The sequence below is a fragment of the Achroia grisella genome, unplaced genomic scaffold, assembly GCF_030625045.1.
Source record: "Achroia grisella isolate CSIRO2021 unplaced genomic scaffold, CSIRO_AGI_Agris_v1 utg1419, whole genome shotgun sequence".
NCBI lineage: Eukaryota > Metazoa > Arthropoda > Insecta > Lepidoptera > Pyralidae > Achroia > Achroia grisella.
Genome location: NW_026712630.1, coordinates 1,231,100 through 1,255,822, shown reverse-complemented (window position 1 = coordinate 1,255,822; position 24,723 = coordinate 1,231,100). Strand labels below are relative to the sequence as shown.

Genomic DNA, 24,723 nt, shown 5'->3' with positions numbered 1-24,723 from the left:
GTGCGCGCGCTGCAGGAGCGTGGGCGGGCGCAGCAGGCGCGCGGCGAGTCAGTCAGTCAGTCAGTGAGTCAGTCGGCGGTCAGTCCTAGCATGAGCGCGCGGCGGGCGAGCGCGTGGTGCGCGCGCTGCAGGAGCGTGGGCGGGCGCAGCAGGCGCGCGGCGAGTCAGTCAGTCAGTCAGTCAGTCGGCGGTCAGTCCTAGCATGAGCGCGCGGCGGGCGAGCGCGTGGTGCGCGCGCTGCAGGAGCGTGGGCGGGCGCAGCAGGCGCGCGGCGAGTCAGTCAGTCAGTCAGTCAGTCGGCGGTCAGTCCTAGCATGAGCGCGCGGCGGGCGAGCGCGTGGTGCGCGCGCTGCAGGAGCGTGGGCGGGCGCAGCAGGCGCGCGGCGAGTCAGTCAGTCAGTCAGTCAGTCGGCGGTCAGTCCTAGCATGAGCGCGCGGCGGGCGAGCGCGTGGTGCGCGCGCTGCAGGAGCGTGGGCGGGCGCAGGCGCGCGGCGAGTCAGTCAGTCAGTCAGTCAGTCGGCGGTCAGTCCTAGCATGAGCGCGCGGCGGGCGAGCGCGTGGTGCGCGCGCTGCAGGAGCGTGGGCGGGCGCAGCAGGCGCGCGGCGAGTCAGTCAGTCAGTCAGTCAGTCGGCGGTCAGTCCTAGCATGAGCGCGCGGCGGGCGAGCGCGTGGTGCGCGCGCTGCAGGAGCGTGGGCGGGCGCCGCAGGCGCGCGGCGGGTCAGTCAGTCAGTCAGTCAGTCGGCGGTCAGTCCTAGCATGAGCGCGCGGCGGGCGAGCGCGTGGTGCGCGCGCTGCAGGAGCGTGGGCGGGCGCAGCAGGCGCGCGGCGACGCGGTCGAGCTTGTGTCGGTTGCGGCGCGCGTAGTCGTCGGCGTCGCGGAGCAGCGCGGCCAGCCGCGCCGGGTCGGTCTCGTCCATGGCGCAGGGCTGCAGCAGCGGCGGGTTGAGGCGGAAGTAGGCGTCCTCGGGCAGCGTGTCGGCCAGCAGCCGGTGCACGGCCTCGGTGTCGGTGGCGGAGCAGAGCACGGCGTCGAACTTGTCGCGCCAGCCGGCGGCGGCGGCGGGCGGGGCGGCGGCGGGCGCGGGGCGCGGGGCGCGGCCGGTGCCGACGGAGACGAGCGTGGCGCGGCGCGGCGCGAGCGGCCCGTACAGCTGGCGCGCCTCGTGCAGCGCGAGCGCGGCGGGGTTGTTGGCCACGAGCCCGCCGTCGAGGTGCAGGCGGCCGGCGGCGCGGAAGGCGGCGAGGTAGGCGGGCGCGGCGGCGGACGCGCGCACGGCGTGCCACAGCGGCGCGCGCGCCGTGCCCTCCAGCGCGGGCCGCGCGCGCGCCCGCGCCGCGTACGACCGGAACACGAACGGGTGGGCCGCGCCGTCGCCCACCACGCACGACACCAGCGCCAGCTGCACCACAAAAACAAACAAAATAATAATAATAATAATAAGTTATTTCAAAATTCGAGACAAAAAAGAGACAGATGATAGATATTATTGAGAATAGGCGAGAATAATGTTGGGGCACTTGACACGACACGACGAACTAATTAATAACATTATCGAAGGAAAAAAAAAAAAAAAAAAAAAAAAAAAAAAAAAAAAAAAAAAAAAAAAAAAAAAAGATGGAAAGACAGGAAGGGGAAGACCGAGACACAGCTATATCAAGCGAGTAAAAGAAAAAGTTGGAGCCGTGTCGTATCACCAGCTAAAAGGACTGATAGAAGATCGTAGAAGATGGCGAAAGCTTCACCGACAAGAGCACAGCTCTTAAATTATGAATGAATGAATAATAAGATTAATCAAATACGATTGCTACATAGTAAATAATGATATTTGGGTCACAATACCTTCGGTGTGTGGAACCTGTTGCACTGGGTGAGCGTCAGATCGCCGAGATTCTGCTGCAGCATCTCCTCGAACGCCTGCGTGTCGTAATACGACTGCGTCCATACGAGCCGCGACGTGCCTGCGAAAACGGTATTAGTTCTAGTATCGAGATATATGTATATATGAAATATATAAAATCGAGATAATATCGATATATTACTATTACTTCTCGATTACGATAGATCATCGGTTGTGAAATGTACATATAAATTATAAAAAAAAAAAAAAATACCTCCTATCACCGAAGTGTTGCCAAACATTTTCTTGGATAACGTGTGATACATCTCACTGGCCGTGTCCAGGTTACCGACTCCGCTTCCTTAAAGAAAAAATATAAAATCGATCACATTAATAATTCGGTGGAGTTCGGGAGGCTACGATCGCATGAGCGAGCGATATCGAGGAGAGCTAAATATGGAGGACGGTACCGATGACGGCGGCGATGATGGCGCCGGTGCTGACGCCGACGATCAAGTCGAACAGCTGGTGCACGCGGCGGCCGGTGAGCGCCTCGAGCCGCCGCAGCAGGTGGATGGCCGCCAGCCCGCGCACGCCGCCGCCGTCGATGGCCAGCACGCTCGGCCCGCGCCCGCGCCACGCGCCCGCGTGCCCCACCAGCGCCAGCGCCTGCACCACGCCACCCGTCACGACCGCGTCCGGGACACTCGGGCGACGGTCGATGAGTTTATTTATTTCGAATGAATCACCATTCGAAATAAATAAATAATTTAATGGGCATGTGAGAAGATTGAATGAGGATTATAAGAGAGTGCATGGAAATTAAGGATTTGGAAATCGCAACCGAGGAGGAGAGACATTACTAGAGGCAGCTTCCGCTTTTGACTTGGCCATCACCAATACATGGTTTAAAATGAAACAGGATCATTTAATTACCTACACAAGTGGACACCATAAGACACAGATTGATTATTTCTTAGTCAGGAGAAATAAAATCAATTGTGTCAGAGACTGTAAGGTCCTACCGGGTGAGGATCTGATATCACAACATAGACTAACTAGTACTTGATACAAAAATTAGGGTTCAGTATAATAAAAACAAAAGCCGACCGCCCACAAAAATAAGATGGCACATGCTCGAGAGGGATGAGAATGCAATGAAATTTAAACAACACCAATGAATGATGTTGCGGGTGAATAATAAGATGTTGCTGGTCGAGACGATGTATATTACTGATGATGATAAACTGACAATGTGTACATAGAAATAATGATCTTATATACTAAATAAAAGTAGGAAAATGTAAGGTGGGGTGACACAGTTTAGATACAGCAGTGCCTAGTAGACAATATTGAATTTGTCTTACTAGACATTATTAAATGCAATTATTATTTTGATGTATCTAGGTGACTGTGTCCCATAGATATTCCCCCCTTGAGAGAAAAAAATATATATATATTACACACAAAAAAAAATTATTTAAGTTAACTGTAAAATTTAAGATATTATGAACTTTTGTAACAATAAAAATTCATTATACCCAAATAACGACGTAAATCTTCAACTGTCGTGGGTTTAGGGTACTCGTCGATTGCTTGCCATTTTTCTTCCGTTGGTTTCATCCCTTGGCTCGTTATATGATAACCAAGAAAATCTAACTCATTTGTGAAGAACTCGCATTTGCTCATATTAATTGTTTGCGGCGAATAATTTGATTTCGCTAGCGCTCTCTTTGGTCAGTGCTTGTTTTTTATTCACCGAGATTTTTGCTTTCGGTGTCCACCAAAATTCTATAGCCACTGTTAGAGTCGGTTATAGCTAGGCGGTTAGACGGATGAACAGCACAGCGTTCCGTCTTATTCTGCGTCGAATCTAGTTTTCCGACGGTTGTCTATAGGAGCGCGGCATGTCACATTTGTATGCCTTTTCTTTATATTTGCGATGATATAATATAAAATAATAGTCATATTTCTGACTATGCAATGACCGTAGGTGCGAATTTGACCTAGATCTGTAGTTGCTGCGTCTGTTTGTGTGTGGCGAGCGCTTTTCGCGTATATCAGCAATTTCTGATCGCAGTGTCGCAATTAGTGACGACAGGTGTGCAATGACGTCGGCGGTGACTGTTGGCTGTACTTTTGTAGACAGCATTTTTGCTTTATTTTTCCAGTTTCAATTTTTCGTCCAGAGATTATATCCAGCAGGCAGTTGTGTTTACTGGGGGGTCAGTAGCACGGCAGGATCCTTGTTGCGCAGTATTGCCAACGACTTTTATGCCTCTTGAATTTCCGAGCCGGTGAGACCCGCTTCTGGGAAGCCGGTGGAAATGTGCAATCGTTGGTGGTGCGCAGGATGCCGTCAGACAGAGATCTCTTGTTTGATCTCGTCGTTTTCCCAGGTATCGTCTCGACCACGTCGGCCAGATCACGTCGGGGTCACCACTGTTGCGGGTAAATAATACGATGTTGCTGGTCGAGACGATGTATATTACAGATGATGATAAACTGACAATGTGTACATAGAAATAATGATCTTATATACTAAATAAAAGTAGGAAAATGTAAGGTGGGGTGACACAGTTTAGATACAGCAGTGCCTAGTAGACAATATTGAATTTGTCTTACTAGACATTATTAAATGCAATTATTATTTTGATGTATCTAGGTGACTGTGTCCCATAAATGATATGATGATAGAAATGAATAATATGGAAGGAAAATCTGTTAACAAATGTTGGAATGTAATAGCGAATGGAACGAGAGGTATAGCAAAACATATTGTTGGCGAAACAAAAGGGACGAGAATGCTAGAGAAAGATACTTGGTGATGGAATGAAAGTGTGCAACAAATACTGAAAGAGAAGAAAAGAGCGTTTAAAGAATGACAAAAGAGCTGTAAAGAGAATGATAATACAAAAGACGAAAAAAAGGAAGTGTATTTAGGATGCAAAAAGACGGCAAAGAAAGCTGTTGCAACGGCAAGAGCTGAATTCCAAGATAAACTCTACGCCTCATTAGATACTTCCGAAGGCCAAAAGCAGCTCTTCCGACTAGCAAAAATGAGAGATAAGAATACAAAGGATGGAGTATATGTAAAATGTATAAAAGATGATAAAGGAAAGGTTCTAATGAAAGAAGATGATATAAAAGATCGATGGAAAAATTACTTTGAAAACTTAATGAATGAAGAAAATTTATGGAATAAATCGATAGGAGAGGAAATGTGGAGTGAATGTGGGTTTAGTCAGAGAAGTAAGAATGGAAGAAGTAAAACAAGCTGTGCGAAGTATGAAGAGCAGTAAAGCCGTAGGACCAGATGGAATACTAGTGGAAGTGTGGAAATTATTGGGTAAAAATGGATGTAAGTGGCTCACTTTATTCTTCAAGTTGTTGTTGCATGAAGAAGCTATTCTTGAAGAATGCTGCCAAGCATATTGGTGCCTATCTTCAAGAATAAGGGTGATGTGCAAGACTGCAGCAATTATCGAGGAATAAAGCTTATGTCACATACTATGAAAGTGTGGGAGAAAATGATAGAGAGACGCTTGCGAGAGGAGTGTGATATTTCACAAAATCAATTCGGTTTTATGCCTGGCCGAGGCACCGCGGATGCCATTTTTGCACTACGCCATCTGTGCGAAAAATACCGGAGGGTAAATAAAAATTTGCACATGGTATTTGTCGATCTCGAAAAGGCATACGACCGAATTCCCCGTCTAGTTTTGTGGTGGACCCTAAAGAAGAAAGGTGTACCAGGGAAGTATGTAGATCTAATACGTGCCATATACATCCGGTCTAACACATACGTCCGATCGGCGGTAGGTGCCTCCGACAAGTTCAGTGTGGTGGTAGGCTTACACCAGGGTTCGGCTCTAAGCCCTTACCTCTTCCTCATTGTAATGGATGCTCTGACATCAGACATTAAAGACGAGGTACCCTGGTGTATGCTGTTTGCCGACGATATTGTGCGTGTTGGTGAGGATGGAATCGAGGTCCAGAGTAGAATAGATAGATGGCAATAAAAACTGGAGAGTGTTGGCTTGAAGATCAGCAGAACTAAAACTGAATACTACACTCTCCAGTTTCATGCCTATCTGTCTAAACGGGGTAATGCTTCCGGTCTGCTCCGATTTTCGGTACCTCGGTTCAGTTATTCCGAACAATGCCGACATAGACCGCGATATAAGGCACAGAATTAGTGCGGGATGGATGAAATGGCGACAGGTCACAGGAACGATATACGACACCCGAATGCCCTTGAAACTAAAGGGTAAAGTTTATAAATCTATCATAAGACCTGTCATTTTGTATGGATCTGAATGTTGGGCCGTAAAGGGGATGGACGAAAGGCGTGTGCATGTGGCAGAAATGCGAATGTTAAGATGGATGTGTGGGGTTACCAGGAATGACAGAATAAGGAATGTGTATATACGAGGAAGTTTGAAAGTTGCGCCGGTAATAGAAAAGTTACGAGGTAACAGATTGAGCTGGTATGGACATGTTATGCGGAGGAATGAGGACCATATCTTATGGAAAGTGTATACTATGAATGTGGATGGATGTAAAGGGAGGGGACGCCCTAAGAAAAGATGGATGGATTGTGTGAAAGATGATATGAATAAAAGAATAGTATGTTCAGATATGACGACCGATAGAGAGCAGTGGAAGAGAATGACATACTGCGCCGACCCCAAATAATGGGATAAAGACAAGGCAATGATGAATGGTACGACTAAATAATAAACTTTCTTTTTGTTATATGGATATCCTTAATCAGCGAGTGCACTATAATCGGATGGACTGTTAAATGACAATGCAAGTCTGTAGTCGACGGAGTGCATGACTATTTATTTAATCGATGCCTCCGGCGATATGTTGAGGTGTCAAGAACTGAAGTATACTTTATCCGACTCCAGTATTTGTGTGTTTTTTCAGAAATATTGGGAGGTCGTTAATGAGTAACCTCTGGGTTAGATCATTAGGGTGGACATTCAGCCGAGCGTTATATTTTGAGCTTGCGCTAACACGCTCCTCTCAAACTGTGAGTAAATTCGAAAAATGATGGATCTTCAAGTTGTTTATAAACCATGGTTCCTTAAGAATTGTCTTTAAAATGGCGTTCTGGAACCGTTGAAAAATTCCAATATTGGAGCTACTAGCGCTTCTCCACTTGTAGGGTAGGTATAATAGCTATAAATACTCTAGCCACTTGTTTTCTTGATAGAAAACAAGTGGCTAGTTTATAAAATGTACGGCCTCTTAGGTAAAAATTCTAACTTCTTGATAGAAGTTAGAGTTTTTACCGAAGAGGCCGTACAAATTCCTGAATTTGAGATTGGTTCGTCTCGTCCAGGAGAGCCTTCGATCCAGACGAAAAAAAAAAAAAGTAATTCAATTGAGTTTCTTGTCAGTTCTCAATTGCAACTATATACCATACTGGACGGTGGGGAAAAGATTAAAATTATAATATATAGATATATATAAGACCTAGGGAATGCCAACTCGTAACCGGCAGCCGACGCTCACTACGCTTCATAAGGCGACTATATTAATCATTTTAGTAGTCTTGTAGGGATTGATCTGTACTGATAACTATAACTGATTTATTTTGTTACTCAAGTAACATTGGTATTTTGTATTCACAACACAAAGATACGTACCTCTCAAACTACGCCGCCTAGTTCCTTACTGATAGCTTCATCAGAAAGTTTGTCCTGCACTCGCAGAAGTGCTCTCACCGCACCTTCCTGCAAATAAACAACAAATATTGTATGAGACCCATTTACTTTGTGACATGCTGAAGCCGGTGCAAGTAAGCGTGGAGTGGTGACATACTCAGGAATGAAACAATAATTGAAGTTACAGCTGTCCGTGTCGCCAGCGCATATATATATATATATATATATATATATATATATATATATATATATATATATATATATAGCGTAAGGATGCACTGCATAGGGGTCGTTATCTACGCACCAGCGGTAGGATCAATTTAATTACCAAATAACATACAGAATTTTATTTTACAGGTCCAGTTTGTAGACGCGAGGCTCGTCGGCTACACATGCATTAGAGTGGAAAATTAAATTGGCCATAAAGCTCATTTACCTAATACAGGATGGGAAGGTATTAATTTTTTTTTTTTAATTCTTTTTAATTTCAACTCAGTTTAGGCTCCGTTGATCAGTAGAACATGACAGAAGAAATAATATATAATAGGTGTGTGTCAGTACCTTGATGGCGTAGTCCCTGGCTTCAGGATACTGCTGGAGGTGGTCGATGAAGTGCTCGATGCGCTTGAGGAGGCACTCCTCGCTCTCCGCGGTCACAATCGCTGATATCACGTACGCGGTGCGAGAGTGGATCGACGACTGCAAACCAAACGTAACAGATATGAACACAACCAATACTTTACTATATATATACAATTATACATACATCTATACTGACTAGGATAAAAAATAAAGGAATTAGTGAGCGTCCTGTGTTTTAAGCATCTACATAATTAAATACAAATTAATTTAATTTCATGTCATTCATATCAATTTAGATGCCTTCTTTGAGTGTATTTTAAATATTGGGGTGGGCATCATGATCAACGGTGTAATTACCATTCATGGTGCCCCGCATATAATGTTTGTTAACATTTATGTGGTTGTAGGATGTTGTGGGAGACAAGTCCCATATTTATGTTACTACGATTTAGTATAAGATTAGGAAGACAATGTATATTTAATGATTTATTATTATATTTATCTTTATTGCACTTTTATATATAATAATAATACTAATTAGGGACAGTGTTAGCAATGGTTGAAATTTTCCAAATGCAGCGTGGCATAACTAGTCATACTCTCATAAATAAAATAGTAGTTGATGGTAGGAGGGTGATAATTTAGGTGTATTTTTAATACCACACTATAAAGAATAAAACAAGAAATACAGGTGGACAACCCTTATCACTTAGCAGTATCAAAAATGGATAGTAGCCGATTCTCAGACTTACTGAATATGCATATAAAATTTCATAAAGATCAGTCCAGCCGTTTCGGAGGATATGGTAAGTAACATTGTTACATGAGAATTTTATATACAAGATTAACTATGTGTTCTATAATATTATACATTCATATACTGCAGTACTGTCAAGAAATTACAATAGGGACAGTGTATTATATTAACTTATTTTGTAGCAAAACCATTTTAAATGTAAATATTTATGTTTAGAAATAATATCACCTGTCAGGCACATGATCTGTACAGTGATATGATAATGAATATGTAAATATCAAGTTACTATCTGACACATTTCAATTTGACAAAGCTGTTATCTGTAATAATAAAATTTGATAACTGCTCATACACAGTCATGTTGTTTTGTTTTGATATACCTATATATTATTTTGAGTAAGCACTTACTGATGTTTACATACAAAGGCAGAGTCGATCACAGTTGAGAAGCATAGAACATTTAGAAAATGTCAGACATTAGTTCAATTGGGCACTCTAACTTCATAGTTTAGTGCTAATTGGTGGTTTGTATTCACACACTTAAACTTAAAAATGTAAAGTAATAATCAAATTATTAAATTAAAAGAGCAACATACAAGTTTCTTGCTCTATCTTCTTGTGATGAGACAGCTTTCTGGATGAGCGGTAGACTAAAAAAATGTGATGACTATTCAAAAGTGCTTCAATGTAAGTTTATTTGAATAAATGATTTTCTATTCTATTCATACATCATCATATTTCATAGGTCAAAATGTTGTACAAACTCATACATAAATTAAAACATAGCATATGTCAGAGTATTTCACAATAAAAACCAATATATATTAAAAAATATATCGATTATACTTAGTTAGTGACTTGGCAGGTCATAAAATTTGCATGATAAAAACAATTAATTAATATGATAAGTGTTCTCACTTGTAATGATTATCAAGGACAAGTTATCATATTTGCTGGCGCATGTTAAACATACCTCTTCTTTAATATTTTACAATGTGTTTTTGTAATTACCATTTTCATAATCATAATCATTTATTTGCAACAAATATTATACCAATTATAAATAAATTTTATATGCATATTCAGTATTGATGTATTATTTTTTATTTTTTGGACATTCTTTATTTTTTTTATAATGTGTCACATATTAAAAAATACTTACAACGCTAAATTTTCAGCCTTCTATCATCAACCCCTATTTGTTTAATATATATATGGCAAAGCTAAGATTATCAAATTTTACTTACTTTGTGTGTTATTATATGATGTTAATGTCACAAAAAAATTAATAGATATGTTGTAGTCACCTTCGTGATGATTGGTTTGTTGGTCTTCCAACTGGGCTCCGAGATTCTGCCCAACGAGAGGTCTTTCTTCAACTTGAGTCCCTGCCACAGCCCCTCAAATGTGATCTCCTTGGCCTCGGAGCCCACCAGCAACCCGTCACTGAATTTATCTTCTTTCTTGTCTTCATTTTTGTCGACACTGTCTTTGCTTACGGTTGTTGTTTCCTCCGCAGCGCGGGCTCTCACTACATTCTGATCCTTGTTCTTATGTTCTATCTCCTTCAATCCTTGAATGAGTCTCATAGACACTGCCTTCTCAAATATACTAATTAAATCTGAAATTAGAGAAATCAACTAGTTACAAACACAATCTATTCTGATGTACATTTTAATATGTATTGATCTTGTTCAACTTAAATACATTATATGCAACTTACTGTCCCATTGTTCTGCAGTGACGGGCTTAATTTTCTGTACGAGTTTCTCTAGCTCTGTATTCAAATTGGACACAGAGAGGTAGTGTCTTATCAGCCTCCACTGGCTTCCCAACGACGACATATTAATTCGTTTTTGCACTCTACATATAACACAATAGTTGCCAAAAGCTAGTCAAGCACTGAGTGTAAATTGTACGCTACGAATTCAATACAAGAAGTGGTGAAAGGAAAACACTTGATAACACTATTCCTTTTCTTAGATATTTGTTAAAGTTTCGATGGAAAAATCGCGAACACGCCACAGGTTATAACAATATATTTTTTATTAGTTCATTTATCAAGTTTTAATAAGTAATGTTTGTTTCACAAGCACATCTAAAACATAATAGTCGGTATTTAATTTAATAATATTAAAAAGAAACACAGGAGTAGTTCGCTTTCTAGTTAACGTGAATTTGTTATGACAATTTATGACAGTTCTAGTGACGTCAAATCGAATGATCGATCAGTGCTACCAATCACAACTAGCAACGATCACTTTCACTATCCCAGTTTATTTATAGTAAACATTAGCTGAGACGCTGAGTCAATGACACTTAACCATTACAATAACTTTATTTTAAATTTTAAGTTATTATTCTTTGGTCACAATTATTTTTGCTTGAACTGTTGCCGCTGCAGATGAAAAATTCTAACTGAGCATTTTTATTAGCGACTGCGAGTTACATTCATAGTAAACATAATATATGATTATCCACGACGCCACACCTAACCACATCACCAGTGATCACCAGTCACCACGCCTCCCGCGCGATTCAATGAAAACGACGTGATGTTTTGTAAACAAAAATCGTATGATCGTGTTTTGTATCAGATCCAAAACAACTTCCGCGTCAAGGCTATGACTGTACAGACTATAAATGTTGTGTGTCACGTATATCAATGATAACTAAAACTATTTCATACATTTGTATTTATATTCATATGTCCCTTTCTAGATATGTATTTGTTGTTAAATAAATGCAATATATCTTAAATCTCATGTCGGCTTATTTAATGAATTGTCACTTACATAACAACCCTCTAGTGATCTCATTAGTCCCTAGTGGGCAATGCGGGTACCGTAATCCTCCTAATATTAATCCCAATATCACTAACATATGGGATAGGCAAGTTGGAAATAGACAGACTATTATTGTAGAGTGTATAATATGCTCCTGTTTGGGTGCTCATGGCAAAGAAAAACAATTTAGGTTTTCTAACACAGTAGGGCCCCTAGACTAACAGTAATACTCATTAACCTGATACAATCGACTATATTAACCACGAATGAACAACAACACTAGGGTAATGGCAAGTGTATAGCCGGCGTTTTAAGAAGAAATATTTTTTCTTTTACCTTAGGTGACTAACAATTCAGGGCCACTGACAGCCATATATCGATTATAGAGAATAAAATGAAGGACATCTAGACATGCAAGTTTCTCGTAGTTGGTACCTACTGACAATATCTGGTAGTCGACCGGTGAATGACACGAGTGCGCGCCTAAGTACTTTCCGTACTGTGGTATCGTATTTGGTATTACCGTATCCGTGAAATATGTTTTTAGAGCGGCCCGGTCACGGTTTGGTTCACTATTCACATATCAGTGAGTGTACCTAAGTCACGTACACTACTATCGCAACAGTATAAAAAACGAACGATCATAGTACATACTTACCTTATTATAATTATCGTAGTGCATATTGATTAGGTATCAGTGAAGGTTTTTTTATATATTTCGAATAGCAAACAAGGTGACGGGCCACATCGGGCTGATGTCAAGTAGTGACCGTCGTATATATACATACGTACATATAGTGCAGCATTGACGTCACGCTATTATGTGACGCTCGCGGTACCGCTCATGCGGCGTCATTCCGGGACATTCATATTTCATGCCACTTATCCTATTTCCCTGCCTTATCTCACCCTCAGACCCTTGCCTTACAACCGAGACACAATTTACAGATCAAGTTGCGTGATGACTTACATACCCCGGACAGTGGTCCTATTCAGACGGGGATCGATATTACAACAGTCTGATCCGAGGTTCGAACTCCTAGAGGATCCCTTAGAGTAAAGTCATATCCATCAGGCGGTAGTTGGCCTTCAGCCGCACTTTAAGCCTTCCTGCGGGATTGGATTATCATCTGCACTCGTCCCCGATGGTTTAGTGAGGCTGTTGGAGGTCAGTTGGAGCCGTATTAGAACAGCATTAGAGTAGTCCGAAAGAAAATTAAAATGAAAAGCAAATACTTAATGATATACTTTATTATGTAAAATATGTTTGTTACATTACTAATAATACAATTAATTTAAGTTTTAAATATGTCATCATGGGACATGCTAGTAGCGGTAGTCACGGGAGGGCGGCGGCGAGCGTGGCCAGCCGCGGGGCGGCGGCGGCGAGGGCGAGGGCGGGGGCGGGGGCGGGGGCGGCGCGGCGCGCGTTGCGGCCGCATACGGCGGGGTTGATGGCTGCGGCGTGCAGCTCGCTCACCTGCGTGGAGCACGCCGCCGCCGGGTCGCCGGACGACGTCAGGTTGCCCACCCTGACATTAACACACCACAAATATACCACACAATCCAGCCCGACACTAAATACGACGGCCCCGGTGGTCCAGCGGTTAGCACGCCGCGGCGCCTTACTTCCGATGGTCGTGGCCATAAACATTTGTATTAATGAGTATGATTTTTTATAGGATGTTGTATTTACGAAAAAAAATGTATCTATGTATAGCATCAGTTATCTAGCACCCATAACATAAGCTTTAGCTAGCTTAACTTGGGTCTAGATGGCGCTGTGAGAATTGTCCTGAGATTATTATTATTATTATTAATACGATCGTTTTCATTCTAAATTTACGACCAACGACCGATCCAAGTATTTCGTATCAATATAATTTAGAATCATCTATTTTAGATATGTTTCAATTACCTATCTATTACTAAATGAATAAATAAATTCATCAATCATTACATAGCATAAAATAAAGTCGCTGTCTCTGTCTGTCCGTCCCTATGTATGCTTAAATCTTTAAAACTACGCAACTGATTATGAAGCGGTTTTTTTAAATAGATAGAGTGATTCTAGAGGAAAGTTTATGTATATAATATGTAACATGTACACCCGTGCGAAGCCGGGGCGAGTATCTTATACTTAAACGAGTTCAGAAATATTCACACTTCATTGCTACATAAAGTGCATATTTGAGTCTTTCTTAATTACCACACACACTAGCACACTGAACGTACCAGAACTCATTCCCGGGATGTGCGTTGCCGTCCCAGGCGTACGTCATGACCAGCAGCTTGCCAGCATGCTCGCCAACCAGCGCCGACGACGGATCACGGTTCTCCACTTGAACACTGATGCCTCCTGCGAAAATAAACATATTACCTATATATGTTTACTCCAATTTACTGGTATGAGTAAGTATCAGCATTGACTATTCACAAACAAATGCTGATACTTACTGCTATTATTCTGAAACTAAAGATAATTCTGAGAGCTGATTAAATAATGAAATGGGCTCGGGCTGTATAAATATGGAATTTTTAAAACTTTATTATGTGAAGAGTGTGGGCAGAGTATATATATAAATAAGTGACGGCGACCTACCTTTAGGATGGGCTTCATTTTCCAGAAATAGTTTTTTCACCGTGGACCCTTCAACAGACTTGAACAGAGCTGCAACAGAACAAATTAACGAAACATTATAAAAGTTTACAGTTTTAACAACGATCTATCAATAACAATTATACGTACATATTAACATATAACATTTTATTCAGTGCTCACCAGATGGCGTTGTAGAAAATAATATTAAAAAAATATATATTTCATATTTCCGAGGGCCCTGCTTCTGAACCCTCGGAAGGGATTTTTGAGATATCGATCTTTTGAACCTCGATTTTTTTGGAAATCGATTTATCAGACTTCGATCTGAATCGATTAAGAATCAATGACTTTCGGAAAGGATCGCCCCATCCCTAGTTTGTTGGAACAACATTTACTACATATGATTACTTCCTCCCTTCCTCTGACATATTATACATATATTGTAAATAGCAAAATAAATTACAAATATCGACTCAGGACTGGCGAAGTCATAAATCATAATGTAATCTATACATATAAATAAAATTGAACTGTCTGTTTGTAATATTGAAATAATCGTTTTTTACTACATGCATATGAATATAAATACGGTACATACACCAAAATAACATTATTACAATTTTTGTCTGTCTGTCTGTCTGTCTGTTTGTATCGGCTAATCTCTAAAATGGCTGGACCGATTTTCACGGGACTTTATGTGACAAGGAGTAACTTAGGCTACTATTTTAGAAAAATAAAGTTAAATTTCACGCGGACGAAGTCGCGGGAACAGCTACTCACAGTAATAGAATACTACCTACCTATATGTAAATACATATACTTACGCAGCACGCCCTCCCCGAGTTTAATGTAAGCGAAGTTGACGTCTGACACGTTGTTGAGCGCCCCGTCCTCGAGCAGGGCCAGCACGCGCAGCAGGAACGTGAGGACGTACAAGTCCTCCTGGTGGTGGGATATCCTCCACACGCCCAGACCTGTCGGCGTATCGCCATCACATATGTACAGTCATTATCGACATCTTGACGACATTACAGTTTCACTGTAGATAGCAGATTTGATAATAGAGAACTATTTATAATAAATGTTCAGACATGTGGCGGCGTGGCGGGCCGGGTCATTGGGCTCCCTAAAATATGGTCGAGCGCAGTGGTGGTTGGCTCATCCGTCATACTCGTGAACGAGTGCCGTCCGTGGGGACCGGTCTGCTCTTATCACTACGACTGATTTAATCTTATTGTGTTTTTATATTTGAGCCTAAATAAATTAGTGCCGGTTGGTAGTTTGTATTCACACGTTTCGACTCGTAAATTGTGAACGAGGATCGTTTAAAAGAGCAACACACAAGTCTTTCGCTTATTCTTCTCGCGATGAGACAGCTCTCCGAATGAGCGGTACATTTAAAAATAAATTATTGACTATTCAAAAGTGCTCAAATTAAGTTTGTTTTAATGAACGATTTTCTATTTTTATGCTATAAAATAACAAATAAAAATTATATTGTAAAAAGTTTGACGTTCATGAGCGGCTAAAATGTCCTACGTGAATAAACGATAGTGTAATCAGTGTGTACCCGCTCCGACGACGTTGAGGAAGGCGGCGGTGTGTGGGGCGGCGGCGGCGGCGGCGGCGGCGCGCGCGTCGGCCTCCAGCAGCGCCACGTCGGCGAGCAGCGCCAGGCGGCGCGAGTAGGCGGCCGCGTCGAACACGTCGCTGCCGATGGGCCGCCGCGTGTACCGCGCGCGCAGCACGCGCGAGTCACGCGTCGCCTCCTCTATACTCTCCGCTCCCGACGTCACCTCCGAGTACGTCCTGCTCGGGATCTGGAACCGGTGCGGGTTTGTTAGCACTCGTTTATTTGACGACCCAAAGACTATAAACAGTTCAGGCTTCATCATGCAAGACAATGTTCGAGGGTAGCCTCTAACAAAGATGTTCTACTCGCATTTTTATATACCTCTGACCCATATATAACAAGTTTAAGAAAACCTTCCAATAAAAAATATTTAGTACTTTTTGATGAAGCAAAGGAGCTCTTGAGTGACTTGTAAGCCATCTTTATAAGAATTTTGGTTTTTTACGCTGATACTTTTACTTATTTCTGTATAAACTTCTTAGGACATAAATGTAAGTCTACAAATTCTATATTTCTTGTATTCCTAAATTATTTATAACTATTAGAAATATTTTTTTACTCACAAAGCATACATTATTTAAAAGTATATATATTTAAGATTATCAGGAAAAAAATCATGTACATATCTTTATTAATACAGAAGTTATAGATTTATGAGACGAAAATGAGTCAAAGTTCCCACTGTGCGGCGGTCTAGCGGTTACACACCGCTTTACGTCCGACGGTCGCGGGTTCGATTCCTCCTTCGGCACGAACGTTTTATTCATGAGTATAGTTTGTATCGGTCTGGGTGTTTTCTATGTATGTGTTTACGAAAAAAAATATCTATGTATTTGTGTTATTACCCAAGACACTAACTTTAGCTAACTTAACTTGGATCTAGATGGCGCTGTGTGAATTGAGATTCTTGAGATTATTATTATTTATGTGAGCGGCGGCCGATTTGGGACAGTAAAATACTGTAATCGAATAAGATTTCTAATATCTGGGTGGTTTGAAAAGTTTCCGAGCATCTTTTGACAGTTACACACAAAAATTTACACGCAGTTTTTAGTAGACAACCGTTTAAGTGAGTCGATGTATTTGTGTAAAAATGAATGTCGAGCTGTTGAGTTATTAAACTTTGTTTTTAAAGGCAATACGCCAGTGCAAATCATAGATGAGTTGGACTCTGCATATGGGGGACTCCTCATTGTCATATCGGCACAGTGAAGATTCCGGCAGCTGAATGTAAACGTGGCCGTACGAGCGTGTCAGACGATGAACGTTCGCGACCTCCAAACACTGCAACTAGTGACGATAACATTGCATATATAACCAATATTACTTTTGGTACAAATTATGAGACAAAATTACAGAAAGATTTTAACAAATACCAAAATTTTTAATCCTATTGGAGTAGGGACTAGACTAGGTGGCCCTAATCCATCGCGGGCCCCGGGCACGTGCCCCGTGTGCCCCGTGTGCCCCGTGTGCCCCGTGTGCCCGGTGGGGAAGAGCGGCCTGTGTATAGATATACACAAAAAGAACCACTGGAATCGCAAAATATTTTAGAATGCCACTCGTGGACATATGACCTGGTAGAAGTCCGCCCACAGTTTCCTCCACATTTGCAGCGCGGTCGCGGACCCGTCCGTAGGTATCGGTCCGTATCCAAATTCCGTGCGATTCTGTTCGTATGTGATGAGTATGTCTTCGCAATCCATGCGCCCTGGACGCTGGAAACGAGGCCCAATGATACCTGGAACAATGCGCATTGAACAGAATTATAATTTAAAAAAATATCTTTACTTATTAAGTTCTGCGTTATGCTAACACTTAGAATAAGTACCTATCATTACTTTCGACTGCCTTTTGTAGTGTTACATCCAAAAATTACATTTTATAATCAATCTAGTCAATAAAGTTTTAGTTTAAGTTTTAATTTACGCAGATGTAAACCGAGTGCTAAAAAAATACTCCTTCCTGTTAAATTTATTTGCTTGGTGATCTAGCGGTTTAGCATACCGGTCTACTTCCGATAGTCGTGGGTTCAATTTCTCATAATACGAGCTCTGCTTAGCTTTGAAGTTATTATTATTATTATTATTTCTATTAAAAACTGTAATTTTAGTATTTATTTACATATAATAATAATATAATATACCAGTACAGTTCACAGCGCCATCTAGACCCAAGTTATGTAAGTTATCTAAAGCTTGTGTTATGGGTACTAGACAACTGGTACAAATACATAGATACCTACATATTATATATAGAAAACACCCAGACCGATACAAACAAACATAATTGAGTGTATATTTACCCATAATAATGGCGTCGGTCTGTATGTTTTGCTCTGCGACTCGTCCGGCGTTGTGCCGCGAGCCGCTGTTGATGCAGGTGGTGGGCCCGCTCACGGTCACCAGCGCGGACACCTTCAGCTCGTCGTAGCTCAGGTAGTCGGCCAGCACCAGCGGCGGGAACTCGCTCGGGGTGCCGATGTTGTCCCAACCGCCCGCACTTCACAACAACAATACATATGTTTAGCTTTTATAATAACGACTTAACTTTATTTGTTACCGGCCGAACAAGAACTTACAGCTGATATATTGAATTGAAAAAGGATTTCTGGAACCATTCGCTAACTATTTGACGCTGCTTGTGGGTACTGGCAACAACTGATTACGCTATTTGCTTTTGCAATATCATATGCTGGTGGTCACTCTATTCTCCCAAGTTTGAATTTAAAAATTAATCTGTATTATTGTATAATATTAATTTGAAACAAATACAAGCTGAGTTTCTTATCAGTTCTTCTCATCTCGGAATCATTCCGAACTGACGGTAGATTTGACATATCATGAGAGTCTGCAATAGACCTACATGAATAAAGATATTTTGAATTTAAATTTGAATTTAATTTGAAAAATTAGTTTTTTGATAATTGTAGATGTACAAATAATAGTAGCTCCGTTGTAAATTGGTTGGTTTGTTTTAAATTTTTGTCACGTCAATACACAATACTAACAGCACCTATTACGTGATTGTGTATATAATATGTAATGTTCAGTGTATATGTAGTTACCCCAACTCGCCCGTCCGTAGTTTGTAAAGGTCCTGTTTGGACATGAAACATATAGACCTCTTCTCCAGTATCCGGTCAATGAACTCTACCACGGACATTCTCTCGTACAGTTTCTTCTCGATGTCGGACCCGTATTTCCTGAAATAATTTACATCGACCTTAGATAAAGAGACAGACCACACGGAAAACAACCCTTTGTTGGTGACACATTATAGAATTTAATTAATTAATAAGTGAATAATTAAAACATTATAATAATAAATTACTCATAAACATATTTTGTCTTACTAATATTATGGACGCAGAAGTTTATGTGTGGACGGAAAAGTGTTTGTTACATTCACGCAAAAACTACTGAACGGTTTTTGATGAAATTTAAAGTAATATAGTTTACACATTAGAACAGCGCATTGGCTATGGTTTAAAAAGATATATATATATATAAATGTGAAATAAGTGATATGCAGACGAAGTAGCGCGGGTCATCTAATGAAATGTTATGTAATGATATATTGGTCATGTTATGAAATAAATTTGCAACTATCGCCTGCATATATTTTAAAAAATAAAGTCAAGACAAGTTAAGTTAAATTAAGTGGTACTAATGATAAATAATATCACAAAGATTAACAAAACGTATAAATATGCAAAGTCTAAAAAGAAATATATATATATACATTCATATATTTAAGCACGTATATATACAACTATTAATTACTAATTAATGTGTAGGTATATATGTCTAGACATATAAATAAAATTGGACTGTCTGTTTGTAACCGAAACGAAATAACCGGTTTTTACATGTTGCATATGAATATAAATACGATACAGACACCAAAATAACATTTTTTACAATTTTTGTCTTTCTGTCTGTTTGTTCCGGCTCACCTCTAAAATGGCTGGACCGATTTTGATGGTACTTTTTTGGGCAGGTAGGTTAATAAGGAGTAACTTAGATTACTTTTATTTTAGAAAAATATCGTTAAATTCCACGCGGACGAAGTCGCGGGAACAATGTATAATAATATGTATGTATTTAGTTGGTAATGTAGCATCCCCTCCAGAGGAACACATCAAACAATTAAAACTTTAGCCGGATCAAATCGCGGCTGAAGTAAATAATATATATATATATATGAACAAATAAAATTAATAAAAAAAATATCTTTTGTGTGATGACAGAGTGAAGAGGTCGGTGTACCTCTTGTATACTAGAAAGTTGGCCATGAGGATCAGCACGCGCTCGTGGAGAACAGGGTAAGTGGACCTTATATTTTCTTTCAGCTTTTCAATGGGCCTTCTGGTTATAAGTTTCTTCAATCTGAAATTAATAATAATAATAATAACAATCTCAGGACAATTCACACAGCGCCATCTACTCTCAAGTTAAGCTAACTACAGCTTGTGTTACGGGTACTAACAACTTAACTTTTTGTTAATTGATACATATAAAACACCCAGACAGATACAAACAATCATACTCATGAATACAAATGTTTGTGCCGTGCGAGGATCGAACCCGCGACCATCGGACATAAAGCGGTGTGCTAAACCGCTAGACCACCGAGATCATCAGATATATCAAATCAATATCAAAATAAGCAAACGGTTTATTTATAATAAAATTAAAAAATAAAATTATATAACTTGTAAACCCTATTCGACATTTATGAATCTCTAACTTTATTTATATGTATAGACATATAAATAAAATTGGTGTAAAAGTGTCTGTTTGTAATATTGAAATAACCGTTTTTTACTACATGCAAACCAATATAAATACGGTACATACACCAAAATATTTTTTTTTACAATTATGTCTGTCTGTCTGTTTGTTCCGGCTAATCTATGAAATGGCTGAACCGATTTGGACGGGACTTTTTTTGGTAGGTAGCCGATGCAATAAGGAGTAATTGAAGCTACTTTCATTTCAGAAAAATAAAATAAATTCTACGCGGACGAAGTCTCGGGAAAGATTTGTATTTTTGTGTGATGAATAAACTCAAAAACTACTTCGCCGATTCTTTAAAAAATTCTTTCACCATTAGACAGCTACGTCCGCCGAGCAACACAGGCTAATTTATTGGGAAAAAAGTTTAGGGATCCTCACTAAAACTTTAGTAACGTAACTCAAGGTGTAAAAGATGCTGGGAAATATAATGACACGTCGCGTGCGCTGCGGAAACTATTGGTGATAGAACAAAAGTATGTTCTACAATATTGAAAAAATATCAATAACTAGGATCAGATAGAAATGTACAATGTTGTACAAATGTCCACTCGTGCGAAGCCGGGACGGGCCGCCAGTGTTTATGGCATATGTGTGGGTGTTACCTGACTGTGTCAATGGGAAACTCGATGGGAAAGTCGTCGCTTCTTTTGATGATCTCCTGGACATCATCTATTACCTCCGGTTGAGTTATGTTTTTGCATTCTTCTAGTAACTCTCTCGCCTCGTCGCTTATAATAGGGGGGCCCCATGGCTCTTTAGACCTGAAACCATAAACAATTCCTTCATAGATTTTGTTGAAATGGACACAATTTTTTTTATTTAATGTAATTTTACTTTCTTTTTGAGGTAATGTACAAAATATATTAGGAACTAGCTGTTCCCGCGTCTTGGTCCTTTTATTTTCTAAAATAAAAGTAGCCTAAGTTACTCTTCATTAGCTACCTGCCAAAAAAAGTTCCATCAAAATCGGTCCAGTCATTTCAGAGATTAGCCGGAACATATAGACAGACAGACAAAAATTGTAAAAAATGTTATTTTGGTGTATGTAACGTATTTATTATATATTAATATGCACGTAGTAAAAAAAATGGTTATTTCAATATTACAAACAGACACTCCAATTTTATTTATATGTATAGGCTACGATAACCATTATTTACCACCATAGTAGTATAAAAAAAATTAAATATACTAATCTTGAAATTACTTAAAAAAACGCAATTGTTATTATCATAATAATCTTGTAGCAGATTTGTTTCTGTAGTCCGTAACTACCGTAACTACGGGTATTATGGATTTATATATAATACATACATACATACATACCACGAGTATAGCTCGTTATGTTCCTTATTAATACCTGTGTTAATACGTTATAAAGATTGAAGTTTAACAATTTGTATAATAGTAGTTATTAAGTTATTAACCTGTAACTGAGACTTCACATACATAGTACAAAACAAAGACGCTGTCTGTCTGTCTGTCCTTATGTATGCTTAAATCTTTAAAACTACGCAACGGATTTTGAAGTGGTTTTTTTAATAGATATAATGATTCAAGAGGATATGTTTATATATGTAATACCCGCGTGAAGCCGGGGCGAGTAGCTTGTGACTTATATTTAACTTGCCATTTCCTTCCTTGTCTATCAAAGAAATATTATTTGTTTTCCTTAATGTATGTCCTGTTTATAGGTGATCAGTTGATCAGACACGTCCGATGTCTTGCAATATGCACTTAAAAATACATACACCCCACTTACAGTACATAGCATTTGTGCATTTAAACAAGATTTTATGTACTCGTAATGAAATCAATTTATGCTTACGTACTCTTAATTATTTATATGGTCAATCATTGCTAACATTATAAATGTGAAAGTAACTCTGTCTGTCTGTCTGTACCTGACAAGTTCTATGGATATATCGTCATTTTTAAAGCTCCTCGTAAGTAGACGCTTTCAAACTTATTTTTTAGGCTGTTCATTAAATATAAATTAATATGACATTAAGAAATTATATTAATTTTACCCTTAAGAGCATAAACTAACATAGGGGGATGAAAATTTGTATGGAAATTAGTAATGTTTCTAGAACGTGCAAACTTTCTTCTTTGGCTTCTTTGGTTGGATCATTAAATATTTCTTCTTTATTTGGTCGAAGTCGCGGGCACATATAGTACTTAAAGTAATCATATTAGGTATGTACTATGTAGGTATATTTGTTAATTTTTTTATTAAACTACAGAGTAACCAGTTTTATAACTATGTATGTATGGACTGTTGAAAACTTACCATCTTATACTTCGAAGTGTCTGTACCACGTCCATTTTTTATTATATATTTATATTTGTAGGTTTCTGAAATTTTATTATATACTCGTTAATTCACATTCCATAAAACTACACTGACACATTGTTTAATAAAAAACGTTTATAAATTCGTATTAATTCTATAAGAGAGAGAGATATATATATATATACATACTTTAAGTAAACAAGTATGTACAGTTACACAGGCACGCACCTATCTCTATGTTATTTGATCGTAATATTATTTGATTTATAGATAATATTTGTTTGTTTACAGCGGCAAACGGGACGCAATTATTGTAAAACAGGCCTCCAGCGTCAATGGTGTATTGTGAATGAGGATATCCAGCGAGTTGTGAGTATTTTATGTTGCGCCGCCGCCACATCGCGGCCCGCGATGGCAACACAGTCCCCGGCCGGTGGATGATTCACCAGCCAATTATTATCATATCTACGTTACCGTGGATGCCAATGACGGACTTTTTGTATATGTGGTGCAACTTATTGCTCGTGTACAAGTAGATACTTCAATGTAACACTTGTAAAAATTCATGTTAGTAAGACAAACTAAATATTGTCGACTGACCACTGCACATACCGTGTCACCCCTGACCCCACCTTACATTTTCTCTATTGTTATTTAGTATACAAGATCTATTTTTTATGTACATTATGTCAGCTCACTATGATCTGTAATATACATCGTAATTCTTGGTGAATTTGTCACGATGGGCTAACTGATCTGACCTCATGCTCATCTTATAATCCTCCACTGGTGCCCCGCCAGCGTAAACCGTTAGCGCAGGCGTGTGAGCTTCCATTATCATCCATAAAAAATATATACATCGTCTCAACCGACAACATCTTATTATTATTATTATTACTATCTAACAACAACAACTCTAGTTGTTTTCTTACATTTAAGAGCACGGTATGTAAATATTTTTTATCTGTAGTAACAAAGTTAGAAAGAGAACACTGCAATACAAGTAACACGGCCGGTGACTCACTGCCGGCCACAAGGAAAATGACAACAAAATAGCAACATTGTAAAAACACACCACGTGCTATTTTGTTTGTATGTACGTCCGCGTCGCCGCGTCGTAAAGGTACATCGCTCCATTTTCAACCGACTGTCTGAAGGAGGAGGTTCTGATTTTGTATGTATAATATACTACGCGACATGTTCGGTACAATTGAACGGATTTTTTTTGGCAGCATCGGGTTTTTAATTGTACTGTACTGTACTGTCTGCAGTCGGGTATTTTGTAGAACAAAATCTATTAAAATCATATTTATAATTACAATACAGATAAAAATTAACAATATTGTACACAGATAGTTTAGATTCTGAGAAACGACAAATGCTACTTTTTAAAACGACGAAACGATTGTAAGGAGTCTGAAGGGGTTGATAGAAAGGTTGTATGGGAGACGGGAGTCTCGTCACTTGTACTGTGTCACTGTCGATTAAATATAACTTTCAAAGTTTGTAAAAATAAAATACTGCGTAAAAGTTTGTACGAATTAAAGAATTTATTTAAACCAAAAACAAAGTTATAACATTAACATGTTAAAAGTAAACAACTACATTAGTTTATAAAAACTGTGTTGCAGTTATTTGCGCCCATCTCCAGAGCATTGTATACAATTTAAATCAAAACAAATGAAAATATATGAAATAGAGAAAGAGAATGTATATAAAATAAAACAAATAATACTTATAATTTAT

The 24,723-nt window shown here is 39.6% G+C and overlaps 2 protein-coding genes across 2 annotated transcripts; both read right to left on the bottom strand.

Moving 5' to 3' along the window:
• Positions 1 to 728: 728 nt before the first annotated feature.
• LOC131855428 (calcium-independent phospholipase A2-gamma-like) lies at positions 729 to 11,366 on the bottom strand. The gene is given in 8 exon segments (XM_059206704.1): positions 729 to 1,403; positions 1,844 to 1,962; positions 2,116 to 2,202; positions 2,312 to 2,510; positions 7,502 to 7,588; positions 8,081 to 8,218; positions 10,166 to 10,479; positions 10,582 to 11,366. Coding segments are annotated over 8 exon segments (1,731 nt in total). The 5' UTR covers positions 10,703 to 11,366; the 3' UTR covers positions 729 to 737.
• LOC131855447 (uncharacterized) lies at positions 10,945 to 23,352 on the bottom strand. The gene is made up of 13 exons (XM_059206721.1): positions 23,167 to 23,352; positions 22,975 to 23,039; positions 21,284 to 21,442; positions 20,151 to 20,270; positions 18,947 to 19,084; positions 18,185 to 18,381; positions 17,457 to 17,620; positions 15,817 to 16,066; positions 15,071 to 15,220; positions 14,247 to 14,315; positions 13,880 to 14,003; positions 13,056 to 13,176; positions 10,945 to 10,956 (listed from the first exon to the last, which is right to left on the bottom strand). The coding sequence occupies exons 2-13, from the start codon at positions 23,007 to 23,009 to the stop codon at positions 10,945 to 10,947; spliced, it is 1,539 nt and encodes a 512-aa protein (XP_059062704.1). The 5' UTR covers positions 23,010 to 23,039; positions 23,167 to 23,352.
• Between the last annotated feature and the right edge of the window lie 1,371 nt (positions 23,353 to 24,723).